The sequence below is a fragment of the Salminus brasiliensis genome, chromosome 17, assembly GCF_030463535.1.
Source record: "Salminus brasiliensis chromosome 17, fSalBra1.hap2, whole genome shotgun sequence".
Taxonomy (NCBI): domain Eukaryota; kingdom Metazoa; phylum Chordata; class Actinopteri; order Characiformes; family Bryconidae; genus Salminus; species Salminus brasiliensis.
The window spans coordinates 28,339,202-28,365,197 of NC_132894.1; the positions used below are offsets into that span (position 1 = coordinate 28,339,202).

General features: G+C 40.7%; 1 protein-coding gene across 1 annotated transcript in view; it reads left to right on the top strand.

Annotated features, from left to right (window-relative positions):
• galnt18b (UDP-N-acetyl-alpha-D-galactosamine:polypeptide N-acetylgalactosaminyltransferase 18b) overlaps window positions 1-24,111 on the top strand; it is a 106,385-nt gene extending 82,274 nt beyond the window's left edge. The window contains exons 7-11 of the mRNA XM_072661039.1: window positions 1,208-1,393; window positions 2,982-3,119; window positions 7,678-7,773; window positions 16,494-16,658; window positions 23,398-24,111. Of these exons, the coding sequence (XP_072517140.1) occupies window positions 1,208-1,393; window positions 2,982-3,119; window positions 7,678-7,773; window positions 16,494-16,658; window positions 23,398-23,544 (732 nt within the window). The 3' untranslated portion in view covers window positions 23,545-24,111. The remainder of the gene's footprint in view (window positions 1-1,207; window positions 1,394-2,981; window positions 3,120-7,677; window positions 7,774-16,493; window positions 16,659-23,397) is intronic.
• Window positions 24,112-25,996: the final 1,885 nt, after the last annotated feature.

Consider the following 25,996-nt stretch of genomic DNA (forward strand, 5'->3'; position numbering starts at 1 on the left):
TTTTCCATTATGTGTGTGCATTAGCCTCCTACTCTCAGTTTGGAACATGATGTTTAGTGCTGGTTCAAAACCAAAGAAAGGGATGCGGTACTCCTGCTGGTGAAACGGGTTAAGTAGTACATCCAGTAAAAGTGTATATCACTAATTAATGCTGAGTGGCTTATAATATAGGAACAAGTGTTTTTGCGATAGTTTGGTTTCTAATCAGCCATAATTAGAGTAAGAGTATAAATATGTGGAATGCTTTTTTTGAAAAATGCCAGGAAATCGTTCCTGTGTAAAATAGTTCTACACTACCTTCACAGAACAGTCTCCATTCATTCAGCCAAGAGGACACCAGAAGGTGCTCTGCTAGAACACAGTGGTAAAAACAAAGGATCGGAAATAGAATAAATAGTTTTAGCAATTTTGCCCTAAAACTACAGCTTCAGAATCTTTTTGTAACTGAGAGAATGCCACTACTGGTCCAGAATGCTGCTGCTGCACTATGCAACCAGAAGAACTGTGTAAAAATGTATCTATGTTTTACTAGTGCTTAAAATATAAACTATGGTCTATAACTGATCCATAAAATATGTCTGAATTGACCTGGACCCCGATACACTGGATGGGACTGGCACATCCTGGTCAGAAAGCCTGTTCTTTCCATTATTCTCTTGTAGGACATGCGAGCTGTACACTGATCAGCCATAACATTAGCAACACCTACCTAATATTGAGTAGGTCCTCTTGTGCCGCCACAATAGATCTGACTATTCGAGGCATGGACTCCAGAAAACCTCTTATGGTGTCCTGTGGTATCTGGCACCATAACGTTAGCAGTAGATCCTTTAAGTTCTGTAAGTTGTGAGATGGGGCCTCCATGAATCGCATCAAGGTGCCTATTACCCTGTTGTCGGTTCACCGGTTGTCTTTCTTGGACCATTTTTGGTACGTACCAGTAAAACCCCACAAGACCTGCCTGATGTTTTGACCCAGTTGTCTAAGCATCACAATTTGGTTGTTCTCATAGTGCCTCAGATTCTTATGTTAGCCCATTTTTCCTGCTTTTAACACCTTTATCACCTTCAAGAACTGACTGTTCGCTTACTGCCTATTATATCCCACCCACTGACAGATAACTATTATGTTGATATGTTGTATGTTGATAAAAAAACGTTACCTGATTTCTGTGTGTGTGTGTGTGTATGTGTATTTGTGCTTGCAGGTTTGGCAGTGTGGTGGCAGCGTGGAGGTGTTGCCCTGTGCCCGAATCGCCCATATTGAGCGGGCTCATAAACCCTACACAGAGGACCTGACTGCACACGTGCGCCGCAACGCCCTCAGAATGGCCGAGGTGTGGATGGACGAGTTCAAGAGCCACGTCTACATGGCCTGGAACGTGCCGCAGGAGGTAAGAGCTGCCGGTGCTTCTCATTTACAGCATATACAAACCCAGTATGGTGTGCAAGGGCACAAGTACAGGCAGTACAGTGAGTTGTACAGTATGTTAGCCTGTTAGCTTTTGAATTACACTCTTAATGACCCCAGTAAAGCTCACCTCATTTAATCTCTGCTGTTACTTGTGTGTACTGTTTGTTTGTGTGGGTGATATTTAAATAGTGCTGAATCAGGCTTTCAGACAGCTGTCTAATGCAAATTGTATCTACAGTGAGCTTAAAGATTTGCTGTAGCTGATTAGATCTGTGTAATCAGTTTCGAGCAGATGTTTATTTTCTCCCGGTTTGTAGACGTGTAGAATTCTGCGCTGTATAATCCATCCCAGAACTCTTTAATCTCCTGCGTCATTGTGCACTGCAGGGACATATCTGATTAGAAAAGGAGTGCACAGAGAAACAATTAGGCTGCGTGGAGCAATACACGTGTTGTTATTGTCTGTTAAGCAGCCTTTACCTCGTTTATAGTTCCCCAGCCCCGCTCGTGTCCTCAAGCCACTCATCCCGTATTCAGGAGCCTCCGCCCCGATCATGCGTTTATCATCCAGACAGCAATTACGATAATTTGGGGCAGAACGGAAGGCACAGTCAGATCGCTGCATGTTGCCTGGCCTGAGCTTTTTGCTTGGAGAGGAGCAGAAAGGATAGGGCAGGGGACGTGGGGGACAGGCGGCTCGGCTGGACTCTGTGCTTTGAATTACATGAGCTGAGACGAGACCTCGTATTTCAGCTCCAGCAGCGTGAAGGTCATTGTTCTTAACTGAAGCAGGCCACAGCACTGAGAGCTGGCATAAGGGGGTTCACGAGTTCACCAACGCCTACTGAGTTTATGGGAATTGATTGGCGGAAATGAAATGGATGAATTGTGTTCCACTGCATGAAGGAGTGCTTGATCAGTGTTATGAGGCTGGGACAGCATGTAGTAGGCATGGGTTGAAGAAAGTCAGTCTGTATGGCCAGCTGGCTGTGTGAACTTCATATATATATATATATATATATATATATATATATATATATATATATATATATAACTATTCATATATATATAAAAGAAATTCAGGATAACGGTTAATGTTTTATTGTGATAATGAACCGAATGGTTATGGCAGCAAGCGGAAACATCTACCATCTAGTTGTCAATGAACTCTCCTCAAATGTGTGGCCATGTGTGAACTCACTCATGTATAGTAAGCCCTCATGCAGGACACCACAACAGGTTGGTAATGAGATGACACAAGGAGCTTTGCAAGTGACCAAAGGAGACAGAGAAGCTTCCACATCAGACAACAAGGATGTGAAGAGACACGCTTGATGAGTTATGACCTGCAGTGCAATGTGATTTCTGCTATGCAGATGGGCTTTTCCTTAACATTCATTAGGAACTCCAATACACTTCTCATTCTGGGGTAACGACCTACGATTCACTTTCATTTGGATTTCAGTCTCTCATTAGAAGGGTGCAGTTAATGGAATTGCATTAAAATAAAAGAGACTTATCACTCTCACTCTTTTTTTACCTTTGTGTGTGTATGTGTGTGTGGGCAGGATTCAGGCATAGACTTTGGGGACATCTCGGAAAGGAAAGCCCTGAGGAAAAGGCTACAGTGTAAGACATTCCGGTGGTATCTGGTGAACATCTACCCTGAGATGAGAATGTATACAGACACCATCGCCTATGGAGTGGTGAGCATTCATTCACTAATTACAATCCACCTTTATCCATCTTCAGGACACAGTGAGTCATGTTCGAACAGGATTAGGTTTACATGGGGAGGTGGAGTAATGTCATTTCACTACAGGACGTCTATAAAATTTGGGCGTCTATAAAATCTTGGCATAAATTACTGAAATGGGCATGGCTGCTCGATTTACACACTGCTGTGACCTCCAAAAAATTACCTGTCCTGTGACCAGTAATAAAGTTTTAGAGGATGATAACCAGTCTTACAACCCACCTGTTGTAGTAATGAAATTTGAGTTTGAAAATTAGCAGCTACATGTTTATAACACAAATAAAGGCTATATAGGCTATTTATGTTATTAGAGGTGTGATATCTGCATATAAAAAATTCTATCATGATCATCTGTGTCCATCTGGCACAGTTTTCTTTACCTTTTCTTTAACCCTTTTGAGTGTAAAATGCACACATCAGGGAATGTACTGGTGCCACACAAAGCTCTTTGCTCTTATTTCACAGTCCGTTCCGCAGGCAGCTCAACCCCAAGGTTCCAGGTATTGTGTCTCGGAACATAGCTGTATAGTTGGTTCACAGCCTCATGGAGGGGCAACTTGTGTGTAATGTTTAAACTGATGATCAATCCTGATTTTTACGATTTAGGCAGTTGCAACAGGATGTATCTGCCTGACCCTAAAGCATCTGATCCTTAACCTCTAGGCTATCAGCATCTCCAGACAATCTTCACTCCTGGTACACTTAGTCACCATTAGGTCATACTACATTTTTGTTTCCATAAAGAATTCCATTTTTATAAAAGAGATGTGCGTGAGGAACCTTTTAAAGGTTTAAAGAAGTGGATGTAAAGGTTCTTTACCAATTTATAGGTTCTTCAAATGCACATTTCTTTAAAAGTGAACAGCATTCATGATGGGGTTAATTGTATGGCATGTGGACCTGAATTTGTAGCACATAATTTAGCAATCTGAAAATTCTCCACAGTTCCTCCAAATTTTCCCTTCATTGGACTGGAGAAAACTGGCATGAAACCACATGATATCACTCAGACCGAAAAGCATCACCAGCCATTGTAAAATTGTTAGAGGTAACATAAAGCCTCAAGCAGTGGATAACCCTTGCCTGTGCCAGCAGATTTGCTGTGTGCACGTGTGAGACTAGTGTCTGTGTGTTTGGCGTGATACGTTAAAACCCTGGAGACAAAAGCAAATCCAGTGGCAAAAGCAGTGGCAGTGATGGACAGTGTTGAAGTGTGTTTGCCACTCGCCGACACTAAAGCTGCTCCTCTGGCTGCTGAATAAGCTGCAGCTCCGGCTCTTTGTGTATGCACAGCATTGTCCCTCAGAGGTGGAATTCGGGAGCGGTGCTGGCCACGTGTGACATCCACTCCCTGTTCTGTCGGAGGCAACTGAATGGGATTTTCTGAATTGCTTGACAAAATGCTGTCTGCATTTTCCGCACTGGGCCATTGAAGCGTACATCTGCCAGTTCTGTTTTGCCATTCATGTCAAATCCCTACAAATCGTCTTCCGCATTTTCTTCTCTCCACAAACACAAACACTCCACTTCGTGGAGGTGGGCTGTTCGTTTTCTGCTTGATTTCATCGTATGTGTTTTCCTAGCAGACATGAAAAGGTGGAGACAGTGTGGGAAAATAGGTCAGCCTTATTAAAATTAATTCTGGGAGTAAAGGGTTCAGAAATAACTCTCGCCCTCATTACTTTACGGCCTGTCAGTCAAGCCGACGTCTGGAATCTGAACACAGAGCAGTGAAATGCAGAATCATAATCCACAAAATTCAGTGTCAAAAACCACAGGAAGGAAATAAGGTAGAGGAAAGTTCAGCAGCAGAGCTTCCACCAGCAGTGAACAGTATATTATTTGTAACGTCTTAATGCAGTATTGGCTTTTGCAACACTAATATATCTGAAATTCAAACAAGCACCCTAACCACAGTATGCTGTTAATCACAATTGCAGGCTAATAATAAACCAATGCATTTTAATGTGTTTTTGAAGCGCATCGCAATCACAGTATTTAGAAATGTAATTGCACTACTAGTTTTGGCCATATTGTGCAGTTCTAGTTTCCACTGCAGTGACCTTGTTTACATGGTGTTTCCTAAGGCTTGCAGATTAAAGGATCTGCATGCCTTTAGCCAAGTCGTATTTGATCAGGGAAGGCAATTTTGGTGTCCAAATTTTACTTCTTCTGAAGCCATATGGCTAATTTAGCTAACAAGCACTAGACCTCAGTAGTCACTCAGATCTTCTCCGTAATTACTAGCCCAAAACGGATTTCAGACTCATTTCAGTGATTTTCAGTGGTTCCTAAACTTTTTTGCACTTTTGCCATACTGCTGCATGCCCCATCTTGCTCCACACACACATGCTTCTCGAGCTACAAGGCTAATTGAGCTAACAAGCACTAGAAGTCAGTAGTCGGATCTTTTTCATGAGAACTGGCCCAAAACGGACTGCAGTGTTTTTTGGTCATTCCTTAAGCCCTATTTTAGCTATCTTAAGGTGAGCCGCACCGCACAGTTTAATTTAGGGCATGTCAGTGTGTCTTTGCTATCGTAACGACTGGAAAAGTTTGCCTTGCACGGCACAAAACGTGCAGAATTTATGCTCTAAGTCTCTTAATTAATCATGGGTGTGCTTAAGGCGTAATATGCAATAAACCAATTAGCGTGTCACTCGCCATTCCCTTTAAGAGCCAGGTGCGGTCTGACTTTGGCGGATTGCTATTTCAATGGGGCAGTTGGGCACGTCGGCCACACGCCTGTATTGACAATTCACTGCCAAGATCTGACTGTTGGCGTCTTCTTAAATTGTTTTCAGTCAGTAGTGCACTTGTATTTTCAGATGCCAAGACAGCAATATGCCAGAAATTTACCTGAACACCTCATTTGGAGACCACCACGCCCATCAGCAAAGATTTATTCGCAAGCACTGTTGCTATTTAACAACACAGGCAGAAGGTGTGAAAATAGACGGGGTGTAAGATAGCAATAAGCTTCGCAATGGCCTTGCGCAGGGTATAAGATAGGACCTCTAAAGGTTTTGCATTCCCATCCCCCCTCATGCTTTTAATGTACTGCTGCTACTTGCTCCACACACACGTATGGTTGCCCCATTTCCCCCACATTATTTGCATTGTCCTTGGGACCCGTAGCGCAAGCTGTCCATCAATTAGTGATCTCTCTGATTATTGTTTAAAAAATTCATAACATCTCATTGCATTCCCTTACATGTAGACCATATTAGTCTTCTTACAAAACATGGCATTATTTGACAACTTCAGTGACCTCTTGCATTATAAGAAGAATAGGTGAAAAGTCATGCTTTCTTCCACTTAACAGTGATCCAGGTTCATTCTGTCTTCCAGATGCTGTTTCAGTGGTTAGCTCTTTCAGATATATTAGGATAGATACACTATATGCGACAAAACTATTGGGACACCTGCTCATTCATTGTTTCTTTTGAAATCAAGGGTATTAAAAAAGAGTATCCTGCTTATGTTGGAGTAACTGTCTCTACTGTACAGGGAAGGATTTCTACTAGCTTGGGGCATTGCTGCACGGTTTTGATTGAATGTGATTGCTCCAGAGATTCTTTATTTTGTTGGCATTACTTCTCTAAAGGGACTAGACAAGTTGAGTGTGTGCATTTACACATCTGTGTCTCAATGGGTGCAACTTAAAGTACCTGAATGCATTCATTAGAAGGGATGTCTATAAACATTTTGACACATAGTGTATTCACCCTCCCTACATGACATTTGGTTTAAAAATATGAACCATATTCCTGTCTAAAACCCCTGTGGTACAGTGGCACAGCAGGCCCGGGGTTGTGGGTTAAATCCTTGTTTTGGTCTCTTTCTGTAAGTTTGGTGTGTTTCCTCTGGGTACTCTGGGTTTCCTCCCACCATTAAACAACACACTTGGTTGGTTAATTGGTTATGCTTAGTATGTGTGGTTCCTTGCACCCTGGCACCCTGTCTGGGGGTATTCCTGCCTTGCACCCTATGATTCCGGAAAGGCTCTGGTCCCACCCCACAACCCAGACCAGGAGGAAGCAGTCAAGAAGATGGATGGATGTCTTAAATTCTGTTGCTCATCTGTACTGGAAAACAATCAAAGCAGTGAATTAAGACCTTTTATAGGACTCTTTTATTACAGAAGCCTAGACTGGAACTCTGTGGGAGTTTTATGTTTTTTATATTCTTCAGATGAATCGTTTTATAACTTTTCAGATACTAAGTCGATCTTGTAGCGGAAACATTTGTGTTGCCTCAGGCAAAATAGCATACAGTCTTTGCAGCTTGAGGGACAGCCACAGTGACACAGTGGCTGCTTACAAAGAAACAGCCTTGAGCCCTAAATCCATCTTTGGCCTGTTTACAGTCAAAAAAGGGGGGAAAGTAAAAAAAAAAAGAGAAGAAAAACAAAACCCAAAGCAATCTATACTGCTATTCATTTCAAAGCGCCCGGCTTCTCTAACCGTCTTTTGTTTTGTCTTGTTTTGTGCTTGTCTTGTCTGCAGCTGAAGAACTCTCTGAAGACTGAGCTGTGTTTGGATCAAGGCCCAGACACGGACAACGTTCCAATCCTGTACCTCTGCCATGGGATGACCCCTCAGGTGGGCAGCCCTACTAACCTCTTTCTCTGCTCCAATGACCCTCGTCATCGTCTCCATTGATGTACAGCATGCTTTCTAACCATGGCTAGTCCTGTTTCTTTAATCCTGCCCAGAATCCCTACGTGTGGTCCTGTTAACAGAGAGGACCCTGCAGGAGTTCGTGATCAGGACTCATTTGAGAGCTGTCCCTGCTTTAAATTATACCACTTATCTGCTCATCAAGTCACATTTTAGGACTCTAGGCAGAGTTGAAATAGGATTTTTTCTGCTCATTTAATCTAGGTCCTCCTGGCATATATGCCTTGAAATGTCTCTTACTATTCGCTTCATTATTTCTCATTCTTAGCTCGTTAAATTGATACCACATACGTGTTCCAAAGTAGAAGAGGAGATGTTTGTATAAAAGGAAAAAAATAGTTTTTACTCAGTTATATAAAAGGAAACTTTTTGTAAGTGTAGATATGTACCTGACAAGAAACTATGTGTATTACATATCCTTGCTGTCATGCAAAAACCTCATATCTCCAAAACAGGAAACTTTAGGTGCATAAAAAAAAAAAAAATCAATAGAAGTCTAGTTAGTTTCATTCCAAGTCATTTTGGAGTATTTCTATCGGTCCATTCATCATGAATCTTGGGTATGGTGTAACGAACAACTGCCAGATAAACATTACATCCAAAAGTGAAAAACAAGATAACGTGAGAAAAATTAAGATACAAGGTTTTGGTGTGACAGCAATGGTATGAATAATTGCTAATAAATAATACACACCTCAAAAAGTTAGACAAGCAGTCAAATGTGTTTTTTTTTTTTATTATTTATAAATTTGTTGATTTTTTTTCTCTTCTCCCAATTTGCTACTGCCAATGAATCCACCTGTTTGTAGCTCCACCCTTGCACTAGCAATGCTCCTGACATTAGGAGGGTCAGGGTGATGCATGTGAAACCAGCCATCACCTTATTCCACCCGGAGAGAGCACGGCCAGTTGTGCTCTCTAGGACTCCGGCCTCTGATGGCAAAGCGGCATGGCTCAGGATTCGAACTCAGGAGCCCTGGGCCATAGTGGTAGTGCATTAGACCGCTGAGCCACTATTTCATTTAGATATATTTTTTTTGCCAGCCAAAAAATAAAAACACACACCCTGTAATTTTCAAATGCAGTTCAGAAGCCATTTCACCATTTCCACCAATGGTCATAGTTAATAGCATGGCCTAGACTTTAGCACCCAAGCCTGCTAAGTGAACAAAGCTTTTGTCCTTAGCTTTGTGCATACAACACACAAACACCATGAATCACAGTATAATGCCATGGAGTGTGTGCTGCGAGTCCTCATTGAGCTGGTGGAGTTATTAAAAAGGTGGAGAGCTGCCAGCTGAAGAGCTGAACTGTCTCCCTCGCCTCTCATCTCTCTCACAAAGGATGCTCATTTATATTTGAGTAGTTTTTTTTAGAACACACTTCAGCCTCAACTCCACTTGCTGAAAAACATCCACTGCCCTTTCCAGAGGTTGCGGGTAAAAAGGAAAGGTTAGAAACCCAGGAAAAATACCACATATCTGGAAATAAATTTTTTTGTATTTTTTTTCACTTGTACGGCACAGAGTTGAAAAAGCACATGAAAACAGGCTTAGAAATAGAGGTTGAGGTTTTTGCTGAGTTGGTCTCAAGCAGTTTACCCTAGCTACACTACTGAGAGCATTGAATATATGGAGACGACGTGGTTCCCAAGGAGATTAACTCTCGTCTCCTGCTCTCTTTTTCTCTCTCTCTCACTCTCTCGCTCTCTCTCTTTCCACTTGCCATTTGTTGTGTGGAGGAGGAATGATATTCTAGACGTCTCTGAGCAGATGTTAGCTGATAACGGTTTCTGCTGGAGGGCACTCCTCAACATTGCCTTAGCCTGGGTCAGACTGATGTTCTGATTCATGCCTACCTGAGAAGAACTGCTCTGGTGGCTCCAATCAGTGCTTTATCTGGGAGAAGAGAGACAATACCGCAGTTTTTGCACTTTGTGCATAGTGATGTAAAGGACATAAAAGGGAACTGTGAAATGAATGCTGTGGGCTCTGAAATGAGCCTACTGTAAATTTAATTGCCTCACAGTGGCAGGCAGCTCTATCAGTAATCTCAAAGCTATATTTGTGGGATTTTGTAAAGGAAGGCAGGTCAGGAGTAGGCAATGGTCCTGATTCGAACTCACCAGGCAAAATGTGGCAGTAATCAGCATGTTGGCCAATCGCCACTTTTGCATGTGTCCTTTGTGTAAGCCAACCTAAATCTACATGTTAATGAGGTAAAAAAAAATATATACTAATGAACTGCATCTGTTGACACACGCTATGTCAAAGGAAACCAAATCTCAGAATCAGAGCTGAAGATTCAAGATTTAGATCAGAAGATTCATTGGTATTTCAAAATGATGGCATGACTGATGAGTCAAATTTCTGTTCTGTACTTCTCTAATACGTAGTCAAATAGTGCTGAGTCTAAATAAAAGGGAGAGAAAGCAAACCTAGAAAAAACAGTCTACTCAATGTGCTTGAAAACAGTCAAAAACACTGCCAAGACCATTCACTCAACTTTGTGCTCTCAGGTTCGAGGCTTTATCCTCTAAATTTGTGTGATTTGAGCCTCAGTTATCTGGTTATATGGTTGTGGTGTTTAGCCTGCTAGCTAACTTGTCTAAGCCTAGCTATCCAGCTACGAGTCCAAACATCGCAGAACTGGCCTCTAATTTCACATGCTCGACTTCGCCCTCTCAGACACAAGTGTTTTTCTGTCTGATATCGGCGTATCTGTAGCCGAGCTAGCTAAGCAAAGACTACTTTAGCAAGTAGGCTACAGATCCAAAACCATAGGGGAAAAAATCTTGTCCGGTCCTTTTAACATCATTCAGTCGATCTGAGTCATTATAATCAAAATGTTTATCAGTGGGCTTTCAGCCAGCCAGATGTGAATGGGTCCTGTGGTAAACAGATTGATATCCTACTAACTTTGCTAGTGCTAAGTAGCTTCTCTCTCTCCGGATTCTTGTTGTCAGACTGACGGTTTAACTTCTTGAGTGACTAGTTTAAAAATGTGGATGTTGTTCATTTAGTCCGTCACCTTTTTTTGGTTTAAAAAAAGCACTGGATGAGATTGTATGGAATATTACGTAACATAGAACCATCGGTGGTACTTGCGCAACTTATAACGTATACCGATAAATACTGTATACCGCACTAATAGTTTGAGATGGTATGTGCATAAGTACCTCCCTCTGTTCAAGAATTTGACACAGCATTTGAGTTTTAATCTTAACTTTTTTTTTTCAAATCCTAACCCGTATCTCTGCTACGTTTGTCTTTTTTAATCTCATTGGCGAGTCAAATTGAATCACTGTAAAATACTCAACTTTTGCATTCATTTTTTGCCATAAACAAAATAATTGCATTGGAGTAATGAAATTGCTAAATTGTGGGAAGAGGAACATGCCGGAAACCTCTGCTTCTCAGAATGTCCTGTCCTACAAATTTCTGCCTTCTTCACATGGTCATTACAAAGTTTTTGCAGAAGCCACCAGAACTCCAGCCCAAAGTTCTCTGAATTCTCTGCCCTCTCTTACAGTGTCATCTGGCATGGTCCAAACTTACAAAAAGACATATATTCAATGTATCCAAACCACATTGGATTCTTACTGGGAAATTTACTGTCATGATCTGACTGATTTGTTCAGGTCGTATCTCTTCTGTGATGAACACCTGACAGCACATACAAAAAAGGCCAGGTATCACACAGTCTATCAAAACCGAGCTATAATCCTACTGTACAAGTGAGGGAAAACATCACTGCCACATCGTTTGTTTTTAAACATCGCTGTAAATCTGCCAGTGCCTTTAATACACCTGGCCCTTTGTCGGGTATTGACCTTCAAAATGTGTTCTAACTCATGTATCGATTTTAAAACCAATTTCTTCTTCTCAGACAGTCTTGTACGTGGAAGATGTTCTTTCTCCTTAAAAGCTCTAGAAATGCTTTTCTGCTTGAGTGTTTTGATCCAAAATAGCAGGATCTCCATGCTCAGCCTGCATTTTCAACCTGAAAACAGGTGTTTCTTGTACTTCAAAGGCTTTGACATGATCAAGTGCTTAGCACTGACCTGGTTCCTTTCAGCTTGTACTGGTTTTTAAAGTTACGATTCAGGTATTGTCCAGGGACTAGTTTTGAAGGCTTATGCAATTCCCTCCATCCAAATAATCACCAAAAGCTGTTTTTCCTGCATAGCATTCTTTTGATGATAGCAGTCTCTCAATATCGAAGCTTTTCAAAGAACTCTGGGGAGAGCCTTAAACAAGTTAGGATTATTTAAGTATGAAAAACTTTTTGCTGAACAGATCCATCCCATGGGCCTGTGCTGTGTTCATCTTCAAGAGCCTACCTCTTTCCATGAGTGTAATATCATTGTTGTTTTATCAAGTAATTTAACACAGTTTTTTGTTGTTGTGCAGGCCTGTCACTGTAACTGTATTTTTTTTTGGATAATATACTGTCCTAGAAATAACTGTGATAAATAATAATATTGTCATTATAAGAATTCTGTGCCACTGATATAATGGTAATGTGACAGCATAATAATGCAGTTACCTTATTAAAGTGATGAACGATTAATTATTCGAAATATTTGTAATAAATAATGTTCAAATATCCTACATTAATTAAAACAATAATAAAATAAAATAAAAAATGTTTTGAAAAACAAGTCAACTTACCGACCCACAATATTTGCTAAATAAACATAATGGGCATTGTCAAAGTCAGCAAAAATGACCTTATATTTAGTATACAATAAGTCGATACTTTTGGGACGTTTCTATTGGTCCGTTCATCATAAAATTGTGGCACAATGTAAAGTGCCAAATTTATATTAGGTCAAGAATTGAAAAACGGGCACAGTGATAATACAGTGTATATGTGAAGAATGCTTTTCCTTCTGAAATGTAGGCCATAGATGCAACACCACCAGCTTTCCAGCTGCAGTTGCTCGATCTGAGTCATTCTTCGTGTCCAAACGTTAAGAAGTGGGCTTTCTGTCAGCCAGACTTGGTAATGTGGTGAGCCGATTATTATCCTGCTAACTGAGCTAATGATAACCAGTTTCTCTCTCCTGATTAAGAGCAGTATATCATTTGAAATTGTCAGATTAACAACATTTGTAAGATTGGAATAATTAAATAGCGCAGTGTGCAAAAAACATGCAAACATAAAATCATCAGTGCTACTCGCACTACGTTTAGTACTTGCACTACAATTCCCCCACCTGATAATACCGTATGCTATGGTAATATTTAGAGACAGCATGATGGTATGAAAAAGTGGATACCGCCCAACTAGTCTAGATGAATAAAACAAGGCATCGCGTAAATTTCACTAAACCGTTGGCTTTAAAAAATATATATATTAAAATGAAAAAAACTAAATTTGAGTAAGTTACGAGGTAAAAAAAAAATGAAATAGAATTGGTTTAAAATCAGGTTTTTAATATTTAACCTTTTCTTAATGATTATTTTTTTCCTAATGATCCTTTTGGCTATCAGGGAATGGATGAGTGGACTTTCCATATTGAGCTTTGAGCTGGATAATTTTGTTTGTCCTCAGGACAGCATTTTGTGGACAGGTTAATTGGAAGTTAGGTGTTTAATTCATAGTGGCTCTCATTCATTTGTCCACACAACTTGCTCCACATAGTCTGAGCAGTTGCGTCTCTTGGTTTTGAACTTGAAGCTGGTTGAATCAATGCATACATTCTGTGTTTAAACATTTTTAACAAGCCAGGTCATTCCTTTACCACTTATAGTACTCACATAGTGTGTGAAATCAAATATCTATAAAACTTAAAAATATGACCCTGATATACAGTCTTGTAGTTAATCTCTCTGTTCTAACGAACAGTCATTCACAGCATTTGGCTGAGACTCTTGTCTAGAACATATGATTTAGGTTACACAGGTAGACAAATTGCCTACAGACTCTGATTAATTGGAGTTGAACTGTAGTCTGCCTCAAGGAAGGCGGTGTTGTTGCCTACTACGATATACAAACTGCTGCTTAAATGTGATTGGATAAACCATAACAGAGGAGGTCATTGGAAACCGAAGTTTTTACCGAAGTTTGCTGGGCAGTCCACTAGGTCAGTGGTCTTGTCCTGCAACACAGCAGTAAACCACTAAAATGTGTAGAGCAGGGGGTCCTCCAGGAGCAAGGTTGAGACCCATTGCACCAGTTCATACCTGCTCCAGATAATAGCCATCTAGAGCCTGAAGATCAACGATCAGCGGTACTGTCGCTAGTGTGCTCGTGACTTCAGCAGTTACTTGCCTCAGGCACAGAGTGAAAGCAGTGTCTGCCAGATGTTACTCAGCATCAGAGTTTGCCCCCCCCCCTTATGTTTATCCCCTCTCGATATGCACACACACACACACACACACACACACTCACACACACACACACAAACACGCACTGCATCTCAGGTTGTTTCTTCCAGCATGCCAGTCAACTTCAGTTGGACTCCAGTGCCATCTGCATCAGCTGTGTGTGTTTCACTCGCTTCACACAGATGCCACTGGTGTTCCGAGTGAGCTTTTCCCCTCCTAATGTGCCCTTGAAACGCAGGAATCACAGGAAATAACATCAACAACACATTAACAATTTCCTGTCGGTTCTGTGACTCACTCTTCTCCCTTCCATGACACACATGTCCCATCCTGTCAGATCTTAACGCCTTTCCTTGGAGATGTTCAGACCATGAATAAATCATCTCCATGTCTTTAACAAATCACACATGTTCAGCGCACAACTCGCAAACCGGACCTTATTTCTATACGTGCTTCCTTTGTGAGCACACCACAGCTTTGTGCTGAAACGGTGCACGTTGTCTGTGTATGTTTGTTCTTTCTGATGGATGTTGTCATGGTTACAGATTTAAGGAGTGATCTGCTCCACTTTTGGTTGCTGTATTTCGGGCAGCAGTGACGCGGCGTCTTCAATTAAACTGTTTTCTGTTTTTGAAAAGCACTTTGGAAACGTCAGAGAGTCATGTATTTTTAAGCTTTGCACATGTGCTACGCTTGTATACACTGTCTTTCTGATTTTACTGATTGTACGTTCTGTGGACAACAGTGCATCTGCTGTAGGTTCTTAAATTCAGTCCACATGATTTTGGATTAGCCCTTTAAACTCTCAAACAACGTAAGGTATTCACAGTAAAGCATAGTAATTCATAGTAGATACAGAATAATTTGTAGTTGAAATGACATTACATGCAGTACATGCAAAATAATAATAATAGTTATAGTAAAGTTCATAGTGGATACATAATAAAACATAGTGGAGACTGAATAGTTTGTAGTGGATACTAAGTAATTCATAGCTGAAAATGAAATATTAATTGAAGAGAATGAGTAATTCATAGTGGATCCAGACTAAATCTTAGCAAATACTGAATCATTAATTGCCGATAATAAGTAATTACTACTGGGTGCTGAATAAATCATAGCACTGTTCATAGTAGATACAGAAAAATTCATATAGGATACTGAATAATACATAATAGTCACTGGGTAATTCATAGCGGATACTGGATAATTCCTAGTAGTTGATTAGTAATTCATAGTAGATATTCAATAATTAATAGCAGCTACTGAGTAATTGTTTTGTGAATGCTGAACAATGCATAGTAGATACTGATTAAGTCGAAGCAGATACTGAATAATTCATAGTAGTTACTGAGTAAACCATAGTGAATGCTGAATAATTTGTAGCATTTAATAATTCATGGTAGATACTGAATAATTCATAGTGGATACCGCATAATTCATAGCAGATACAGATTAACTTGATACTTGAGATACTTGATTTGTATATTTAATCATTCGTAGTGGATACTTTGTAAATCATAGTGGATGTTAAATAGTTCCCAGTAGTTACTGTGTAATATAAAGTGAATAATCTATAGTGGATACTCAACAATTTATAGTGGATACTGAATTATTCATAGCAGATACAGAATCATTTATATTAGTTACTATGTAATCCATAGTGGATGCTAAATAATTCATAGCACTTAATAATTCATGGCAGATACTGAATAAGCCATAGAAGATACTGAACAATTCATAGTGGATACTGAACAATTCATAGTGGCTACAAAATAATTCATAGCAGACACTGATTCACTCATAACTCAGTGACTGAATTACTCAATTTGGATACTGAATAATTCATAGTGGATCCTGAATACTAGGTCTTAAAATCGAAGCTCAGAAATATGCCAGTGGGGTGTGTTGTTGAGCTGAACGCTGATTGTTGTTTAGTTTTTAGCCTTAGAAGAATGTTAAAGCTGCATGTAACCTTTCACAGTTTCTTGCGGTATCCCTCTGCTTACATGGTCCACTGATTTGCAGCTTAACATCTCACTGACTGGATGTATTTATCTGCTCATGTAGTTTCCTTCTGGTGCTGAAAGTACAACAGTGACTAATTGCTTCTTTCTGTCATTGTAGTTTACAGCACTGCAAATCCAGTCTTCCCCAAAATTCACCTTCAGGTTTCTTGTCCACATTTCCCATGGAATAGATGCCACAACAGGCAGGAAGCTTTCAACGAACCCTTGTTATTTGTACTTTCAGGCAGTGGCCTGGCCTTTAAGCTCTCATTTGTGCATCTCCTTTATTGTGTTTCAGAATGTGTACTACACCAGCACTCAGCAGCTCTACGTGGGCATCCTCAGCCCCACCGTTGACGATGACGACAACAAGTGCCTGGTGGATGTGAACAGCCGACCGAAGCTGATTGAGTGCAGCTACGCAGCAGCTAAGCGCATGAAGCTCCACTGGCTTTTTACTCAGGTAAAAGCCCCTCACAAGGCAGTGCCACAGCACTTCCAGGAACAAAAGCATACATACCAGGAAAAAAAGACTCAGAGGGGAGAAAAGCTGCAAATTAGCATGGAGGTACATCATGTGAGGTAGAAGGCTGAGCGTTTGTGGAGCCACTGGGAAGGATTTCGCTCTGTGTGCTAATCCAGACCTCTCATTAGAGTACATGGAGGGCAGTTGGATTCAAAAGAGCTTTCTACTTCACACACACACACACACACACATGCGCACAGCCTTACACATTCAACATCTTCATTGGCTCGTGAACTGTAAAAGCATCATAATGAACGTTACTGTCCCCATTATGTTCCCGAGCCCCTGAACAGTGTTGCATAATGAAGGCCACATCGAACCAGTTGGTTGAATGAAGCTGCCAGTCGTATGCGCAATTAAAGCAGGTTTGAAAACAATGAGCTTTTGAACACACTTGTGACTTCCTGACTACAAAGCAGAGGGAAAAAGGCTCTGGAAATAGAACTAACGGATGATAATGACTTTTAACTCCATTGATTACACCGTCTGGCGTGAGTGAGACAAGGGATTTAGTCTCTTGTTTACGGTTGATGGCACTTTTTTTCTTAGTCATATCATTGATTAATTAATTACCTTTTTCTTTAACTGACTGATGCATTAATTAATTATATGATGATTTATGGTCACTGTTTCTTGTTAGCCTCCTGCTGCGACTGATATGTCATTCCAGTTCTGTGCACACACACACATGCACACACTGTCACCTTTCCTCTTGCATGCACATACACATCTATATATCAGTGCAATGGATCAATGCAGTGATAGAGTACTCTCAAGTTAGTTCACCCCTTAACCCTGAAGCTGAACCTAGAGCAATTATCATAACAGCCAACTGGCCGTTTCTTTACAGCAAATCAATGTGTTGGTCTGGCACTCTCCCACACACACACACACTCAGTGAGGAGAGAGCTGAAAGGTGCCTGGTGTTCTGCCAACTTAAAGGTCCATCTCAGGTAGCACACCGGCAGTGAGCACTGCGCAAAACAAGGTCACACACACACTGAAGAGATAAACAGCATTTCTACAGTAACTTATCAGAAACGGGTTAAAGCAACATTCTGTAGCATTTGTACCTTAAAATAACAGCTTACAATCATTGTGAGGCTCCACTGATTTGTAATAGGCACAATAGGGTCACCGTCGTTACTACTCCGGGCTCGGTACACTGTTAATTGCGCTATTTAACTTTGGAGAACTGTGCAGGAAAACACCCGCGAGAACAGTTTAACACTGTGTAACCAGAGTCATGTGTGAAACCCTGTGATACTACTCCACCACTTAAGTCCATATGCTTTTTTCACTTTTAGTGACGGTTCCGAATCTCTAGGCGTGGCTCAAAGCACAAATTACACCTCTGGACTGTAGGGGGAGCCCAGGAGCAAGAAGTGGTAATTTTCCATAACGTTCCTTTAAGGGGAATCTACACTAGGTGTAAAGAACCTTCCCTTAATATAAACCAATTTTCACACAATCAATACAAATTAAATAAGATGAATTATTAAATGACATAATTATGTAAAGTAAAATTGAATTAAATGTATCAGTAATAAATAAATAATAGTGATAGTAAATAAAAATAAGTATGAATAGCATAACAATTTGTATAAAACACTACATAAAATCCAGATTAATAAAGCTTTTTCAGATATCAATATTTTCAGCTTCTCTCACCGCCTTTGGAAAGATGTTCTGATAAAGTAGAACGTAACAGCTGAGGGCAGTATCACGAGAAGTTGCCCTGCTTTGAAGGGGGACTCAAAAAAGAGAAGAACCGATCTGAGGATCTGAGGAACCTTTTTGGTTCACAAATGAAAAGCGTTTCTAAAAAGTAATCTTGTTCAAGGCCACATAGTGCTTCATAACCTAATAAAACAATCTTAAAACTAAGGTAAGCAGTGTAAAGACTATTAAATAGGTACATTGTGTCCTCTCCTTGTGCAGACACTGTAATTAATTATAGCAAATTACAGCAGATCCAGTGGACCTCTCTGAGCCCCCTTTGATGACCATTTTGACAGGAAATGTAACTTTGCTTTGCTACAAACAGTATTGTACGTGTACTGATCATTATCTGAGAAGTGCTTGTGTAACGTTGTTTTACACATTTGGCTAAAAGTAGACAAAAGTTGTACTAGCTTTAGCAACAAACATGTAGCGTTCACGGCTGATTTCAGTTAATTTGCACTCTCATTAAATGTGTCATTTGTGGTCAATTTTGGCATCTGCACTTACAAAAACACCCATTTGGCTGTTTGACTACATTTAAGGGTATGGGTAAGTCCTCCTTTAAGTGTAGAAGGGTTTTTTGCGTTCATCTCACCCTCAGCTACCTTGCAGCTTGCTTATTTCAACCCTCAGTTCTGACTCCCAGCACACAGTGCACTCAGAGGACAATAATGAGTGCAGCATTACATTACATACTGGAGGTAGTTCAGTTTAGCTCTCGTTAATGACTCTGTTCTAAATTGCTGTACTAGTATCCTAGTGTTCCCTGCAAGGGCAATTAATTACAGGGGAAGGGCACAATGCTTCCTGGTGTGTGGTATATACAGTAGCAGTAATACAGCTTTAGTGTGTTTTTATTTATTTTGGAGGATCTGTTAACTTTCCCTTCAGGCTACTGATCAAAGTAACTGCCTGCTTCACTGAACTGCATACTAACAGTGAGATGATAACGATTAAGATTTCTGTGTGTAATCAGTTTCTAGACACTAAATTCCACCAGTGTGTATTCTCTGAGATATTGGGATACAGTTCACATGTAATGGATTCATCCGAGTGAAAAGAAAACAGAGAAAATATCAATAATTACTCATAGCGATCTTCACAAAGACAGGGATGATGTAAAAGCTAAACAAACACAGAAGGAAAATGTTTTTCAGAGGTCTCTCATGAAACTCTTAGAAAAAGATAAACACATAAAATGTTCCTAATTGCAATTATCAAAGTTCTCACATATTCTTTTAAGGACATCTTAATTATTTTCTTTAGATTTTTTTAATGTAGCAGTTTATAACAACATTTGATAGATTTTACAGCTTATTTAAATTTACTCTTAAGGCATTGAGCAGACGCTCTTATCCAGTGCAACTTACAAAAGTGCTTCACTGTTTACTCAGAAAATATCCTTAGCTATTTTGTATAGACTAGGAGCCACCTCTAAGCCTACTAGATGCTACTAAATACAAAAGTCAGCATGGATACCACACTACTCCACATACACGACACTTTACCTAAGACCTCTGGGAAGAGGTGGGTTTATTATGAACTAGAATATATGAATAAAACTAAATAAAAAAGTTGTGGGCTTATTTTAAACTATGCAAGACATTTTTATTTTCTGTCATTCAGTAAAAAACAGTAAACAAGCAATAGAAGTAACGGTAAAGTCATTATTTGTCTTATGTAAACAACTAATGATACTTTAAAAACAATCTCCACTTTTAATCTTCTTTAATTAGAGATTAATTCTAATAATTCAATGAATTAAACTCATAAAATGACAGTGTAAGGGTGAGACTATTATAAAGTTTTTAAGACAATACCAATTGCTCTTTGAATTTGTCTTAAGAGACAGAATTGATCTAAACCTCTTTGTTCTTATCCCTATATGTATGCACTTCACTCTTATAACTACATTACTGTTAGAATTATCATCAGTTTCTCAGGCTCTAAAATAGAACCCAGTGGGACTCCACAATATATGCTAAAGCAAACATTTGCCAAATATTTCAAAATAAATTCATCAGGATGAATAAGACGAATCTCTTTCTTAATACACTTTTTCGTGCATCCAGCCTGTTTGCTAGAAAGACTGTTGAGCTCACTCCCTGTTAAGGACGTGTCTAAACTCCTGAAATAAAAATAGAGCAACCGAAACAGACGGAGATACAGTGTGTGCTATCATCCTATTTTGCCCAAAGCAGCGTCAAAAATATTCTCTGCTCGTTGCAAACACTCACAAGCGTATTTATTTGCCTAGAAATACGCCTCACTTCAACCTAATTTCACTCTGATTTGCAATGCTGCATGGAGCATTTCACATTATAAACCAGACAAAATCACCCAAGGCTCAATGTTTCCACCTGTACACACAGCGAGTGAGGATGAGAGCTACAGCATTCAGCCGTGCTGCTCTGACCTCGTACTGCCGTTGTGAAATGGTTCCAGTCGAGACTATAAAGAACCTGCCTGTGCAAAAGCTACAAAAACTTGTTGCATAACAACTGACCTATCCATGTCCCGCCTACAAACACACTCTTTAGTATCAACTGTTGCTAGGCAGGACAAGCTTCAGAGAATGTTGGCCAAAATCCCATTTACCCTAATGAGAAACTGTAACACTCAGATTTTGTCAAAAGGAGGAGAAATGACAAAATCAGGTCAGGCAGAAAGGGGGGGGGGGTATTTTGGGCTGGAGTTTTGGGTGGTTTTATTTTGTGGTAGGAATTCAAGTGTAGTGGAGACAGGAATGATAGATGGCAGGGTTAAAGGGGAGACTTTCATAGACATGTGGACAAGGTAGATATGACATTTATTGGACGTTAGATTAGGGAGGAGTGGCTTCAGGCATGTTCCTCTTACCAAAATTGAGTATTTTCATTTCATTTCATTTCATTCCACTTATGGCATACGATTGAGAAATTCAGTGTTAAGACCTTTTATTCTCATGTCAATAAATTCACTGAAACACTGAAACAAATATTATAATTATAAGCAAATGCAAAAAATGGTAAGACGCCATAGAAGAAACCACTTTTGGTTCCATAAAGAACCATGTTTACAATAGAAATGGGTGTGTGTGAAGAACCTTTAACTCAAGCAATAGATTATTTAAGGCCTTAAAAAGGTTCTGCACACTCGCAAATCTCACCAATAGTAGTTCTTCTATGGCATCTCTCGAAGAACCATTTTGCCCTTTTTTTAACTTCCACAGGCAACATGAACACGCCCCACCAATTGTGTTGGCATGGTGACAACCAAGATGACAGATGGGTTGTGTCAAGGCAACCAGAACGTTTTAACAAGTGTCTAAAGCCCATGTTTTGGGTGGCACCACAAAAAGCAGATCAGAAGCACTCCATGTTCACAGTTAACTTGCATAGAAATCTGCTTTCTTTGGTGTTGCTTGATCAGTAGCTCAAGACCACAGAATGTTAAAAGACTAGAATGTGGACCCACACGGCTACCAGAAACTGATCTCCAAACTAAGTGCACTAGGACTGAAGTCGATACGTACAGAATTGTCTCTCAAAATGATCATTAAAGGGGGCTCAGAGTGGTCCAGCCAACTAAGGCACTGCCACTTTGAGAGTCGTATTTTTATTAAATAAAATAAAAAAAAAATGGAGCAACCGAAACATACAGAGATACAGTGTTGGATTCCATCCAGTTTTGCCCAAAGCAGCGACAAAAAATATTCTCTGCTAGTTGCAAACACTCACAAGCATATTCATTTACCCAGAAATACACCTCACTTTAATCTAATTTGCCCGGTACACAGCTACATGAAAGATGGTGGAGCCTGGTTGCTGTGTCGGAGGAGGCATGTGCTGGTCCTCACCCACCCAGTCCAGAGCATTACATGTGATAGAGGAAGAGTACTAAATAGTGGGTTGGGTAACTGATTCTAAAATCTAAATTTTGCCACAAATAATAATTTAAAAAAGTCATTAAGTATAAGTTATTCTTTTAAGAAATTTAGGATAGATAAGAAATCAGTCCATTTGCATAAAGAAGACAAAAATCAGCATCAGATAAACATCACCTAAAGATTTCAGCTTTAGGAGATATGAAAAAATCAAGCTCCACTCTCCAATGAGTTTGAGCACTCGCACATTGATCATGTCTTAGGCATCTTTGCTGTTTTAGCTTCAGTGGCCATATAGAAAGCAGTTAAATTTCCTCATATTTTTTACGACATTTTTAACAGAGAAACGAAAACCAATGCGACTGATGCTCTGATCCAGGGTTTAGGGTGAACTATCACCCTAAAGAGTTCCCTCTGTCCCCCAGCAAACACCGTGATGGAGTTTAAACTGTATCTGTCGTGAACCATGGTGTTAGCACTGTAGGCCTCTTTAACTGCACTGTCTGACTTGAGAACCACCAGGAGGAGAGTGAGGAAGGGTCTGGTGTTTCTGTAATCTCTCCTCCACAGACCTGAGATCAGTGCTGTCCCTGCCTCAGGCTCTTAGCCTTCACTTTCATGTGTGAGCCTCAAACCACTGCACTCTGCCTTTCCCCTCTTGTGGAGAAAGTGCCAAGTTTCCTCTCCACAGAGAGCGGGCGAGAGATGAAGGGAGATGAAGATAAATTTGATTAGTTTGACACGCCGCCTGCCTTGAAAGCTTCTGCTGGAAGTCTTTGGGTGGAGTATTTCCGGCTCAAACTTTTCCATCCCTTTTGTCGGGATTGTTTTCCGACCAGTGCCCAAATCAGACTGCTGCCGCTTCCACTGCACAGTGAAGAGTATAAGGAGTAACGCTTGCTGAAATGTTTGTTATCCCGTAGCGCATAGGCACACAGTTTTGAAGTGAATCTGAGCAGAAGAGCCTTAAATTGCTTGAATAGGCAGAGTAAAAAATGGAGACGGCGTAAAACAGGGTAAAACAGGAAAAGTGTGTCTATATTCAAACTGTCCTCTTTTTTTTCTTTTCTTTTTTTTTCTATCCAGGGAGGCGCCATACAGAACAGGAAGTCAAAGCGATGCCTTGAGCTTGTGGAGAGCAGCGACAACGAGTTTGGCTATCAGCTGGCACTTCAAAAATGCACTGGACAGAAATGGACTATCACCAATATACTGCCTGGTAGTACCTTGTAATGGAGACCTCTGAATGGCCCTCCAGAGCGAAGAACAGCCAAAAAGCACCAAAGCTTAATACACTGGATATCAGCAAGAGGTTTGGCTGCCTACGAGGAGACCACATTTGCACCTGGATGTCTCTATTCGAACTTGACATCATATGATAAATGTTACACATTTTTCCCCCTAGCTACTGTACCTGTGCATATGCGTCGGCCACGTTTGGCAGATACTGCATTGTGCATTGATGAAGTTCCACACTGTTCTATTTTGTGCAAGGTATTCTTGGATTTGTGTTGACTTGAAGGTTTTCCCGGGCCCAAAGGCAATGGTTTTTCTGTATTTCGAGGCCCGTAATTCTGCTACCGTGTAGCAAGCTTTGGCAATGTTTCTTGCTGTATTTCTTTCCTTCTAGTGTCTCAGGTTTGTAGGTTGAGATTATTTTGAAATCAAGCTGTACATTTTGAGGACATGCCAACACATTGGAATATATCTAGATACAATCGACTATTTTATATCTTCGTGTAAATATATTCTCAGTATTTATAATATACGGCATTAAAGGAACAGGTGGTGAGAAGAAAACAGGCACGTTTGTCTCTTTTTTTGACAGAGAACACGACCTCGAGCTATTATCCGAATAAAAAAACGCACATCGCAGTCGTTGGCAGCTGACAGGTGAATAAGTTCTTCGCAGCACTTTCCTCGCCATTAGATGCGCTTCCTCCCAGTGCACGTGTCGGTGGGTACTTGGCACAATGCCATGCTGTTTAGCATAATGTACCTTCCTCCTCAAAGGCAAGTTCTATGGGCAATTATCACAGTCACGTTAGGATGTGCACCGCCTGAGAAAAAAAAAAACAGGTTCAGCTGCGTCTTGGAATATGCATACGATGCAAGCAGGATCTATCGATGGTGCAGTCGCTACACTGTCTCTCATATGTTTTCATACATTTTTAAGGGTTTCAGACTTTTGTCTCAGACAACATGCTCACACTTTTACATGGCAGAAGTGGTGTGCTCAGATTTAGCTTCTTGTTTTCCTTAAACCTCGCTCTCCTGCCCTCTCGCGCTCCCTCCTTCTCCCTCCCTGGTACGCATCGAGGGAGGAGACAAGTGGCACTTTCAGTTTTCAACATGCCAGTCCTCATTACTATCTACACTCCTGCTGGGCCACAGGGACTTTGGCCATTAAATATACATGCACATTCATTTCAAGCAGCCTTGCATCGCCAGAACAGTTGGGGAGCGGCACGCATCTGCAGCTATCTTATGCCGTAGCTTTTTAGCTAAGGACAGATTTTCAAAGTTGTAGTAACTTTGTCCCTGCTTGGCTAATGATATTTTCAAGAAACAGCAGAACTGTGCCTGGACAACATCACTCAGTATCCAAATTGCGTATGCCTTTTGATGCACAATTAGCATGGGTCCTTTTTGTGTCCTTGAAAGCGCTTCATTTAAATGTGAGATCATTGAGTAAAAAAAAATGTCAATTCTTCACAATCTTGCTCTGAAGATGAAGGAGCTTCAAGAAGCTTCACTTTTTCCTGCCTCAACCCAGGGCGGCAGAAGAGAGTCAGCAGTCATCTATGAACTATTTGTTTTAAAGCAGACATGAGGAATCAATATTTCATTCAGCCATTCATCCTGCAGTGCCCTTGTGGGGAGGAAAAAAAGATGAGTCTGTAGAGTGTCCTCCTCCCCTACGTTAGCTCTTGTGGTGCGGTCATGCTTATTGGACTACAAGTTGCCATGTGATGCTTCTCTGTGCAGAATCCGCTGCACAACATGGGCAACATTTACATTTAAGGCATTTAGCAGATGCTCTTATCCAGAGCGACTTACAAAAGTGCTTTGCTATTTACCCAAGAAAAACCTCAGCAATTCTGAATAGACTAATAGTTCAAAGATCCCTCTAAGTTTAGACCACTCTGCTATTCGCCCAAGTATTCTCGAAAGAGGTGGGTCTTCAGTCTGCGTTTGAAGACAGTGGATCTCTTCCGTGGATTTTGAGGAATGGCTGGTCAAGCCGAGCCGTACTTGAAGCTTGAACAGCTCTTGGTGCGGACGTTTGACTATGGCCATCAAGTACAGAGGGGCTGGTCCGTTCTTGGCTTTGTAGGCCAACGTCAGGGTTTTGAATCTGATGCAGGAAGCAACTACAGGAAGTCAGTGAAGGGAACGCAGCAGAGGAGTGAACATAGTAGTCTTACATTTGCAATATTACACACTGCACTGGGGAACCCATTATATTCATTTATTTAACTTACTATCTACTTCACATCACAGGGCACAAGGCAGAAATACCCCCTGGACTGGGCGCAGGGTACCACACTCTCGCTCATACCTTGGAGCAATTTAGCGCAACCAATTACCCTACCATGTGTGGTTTTTGGAAGAAACCCATGTGGACACAAGGAGAACACAGCAAACTCCTAGAGCTCCCTGGAGCTCCGCCACTGTGCCGCCC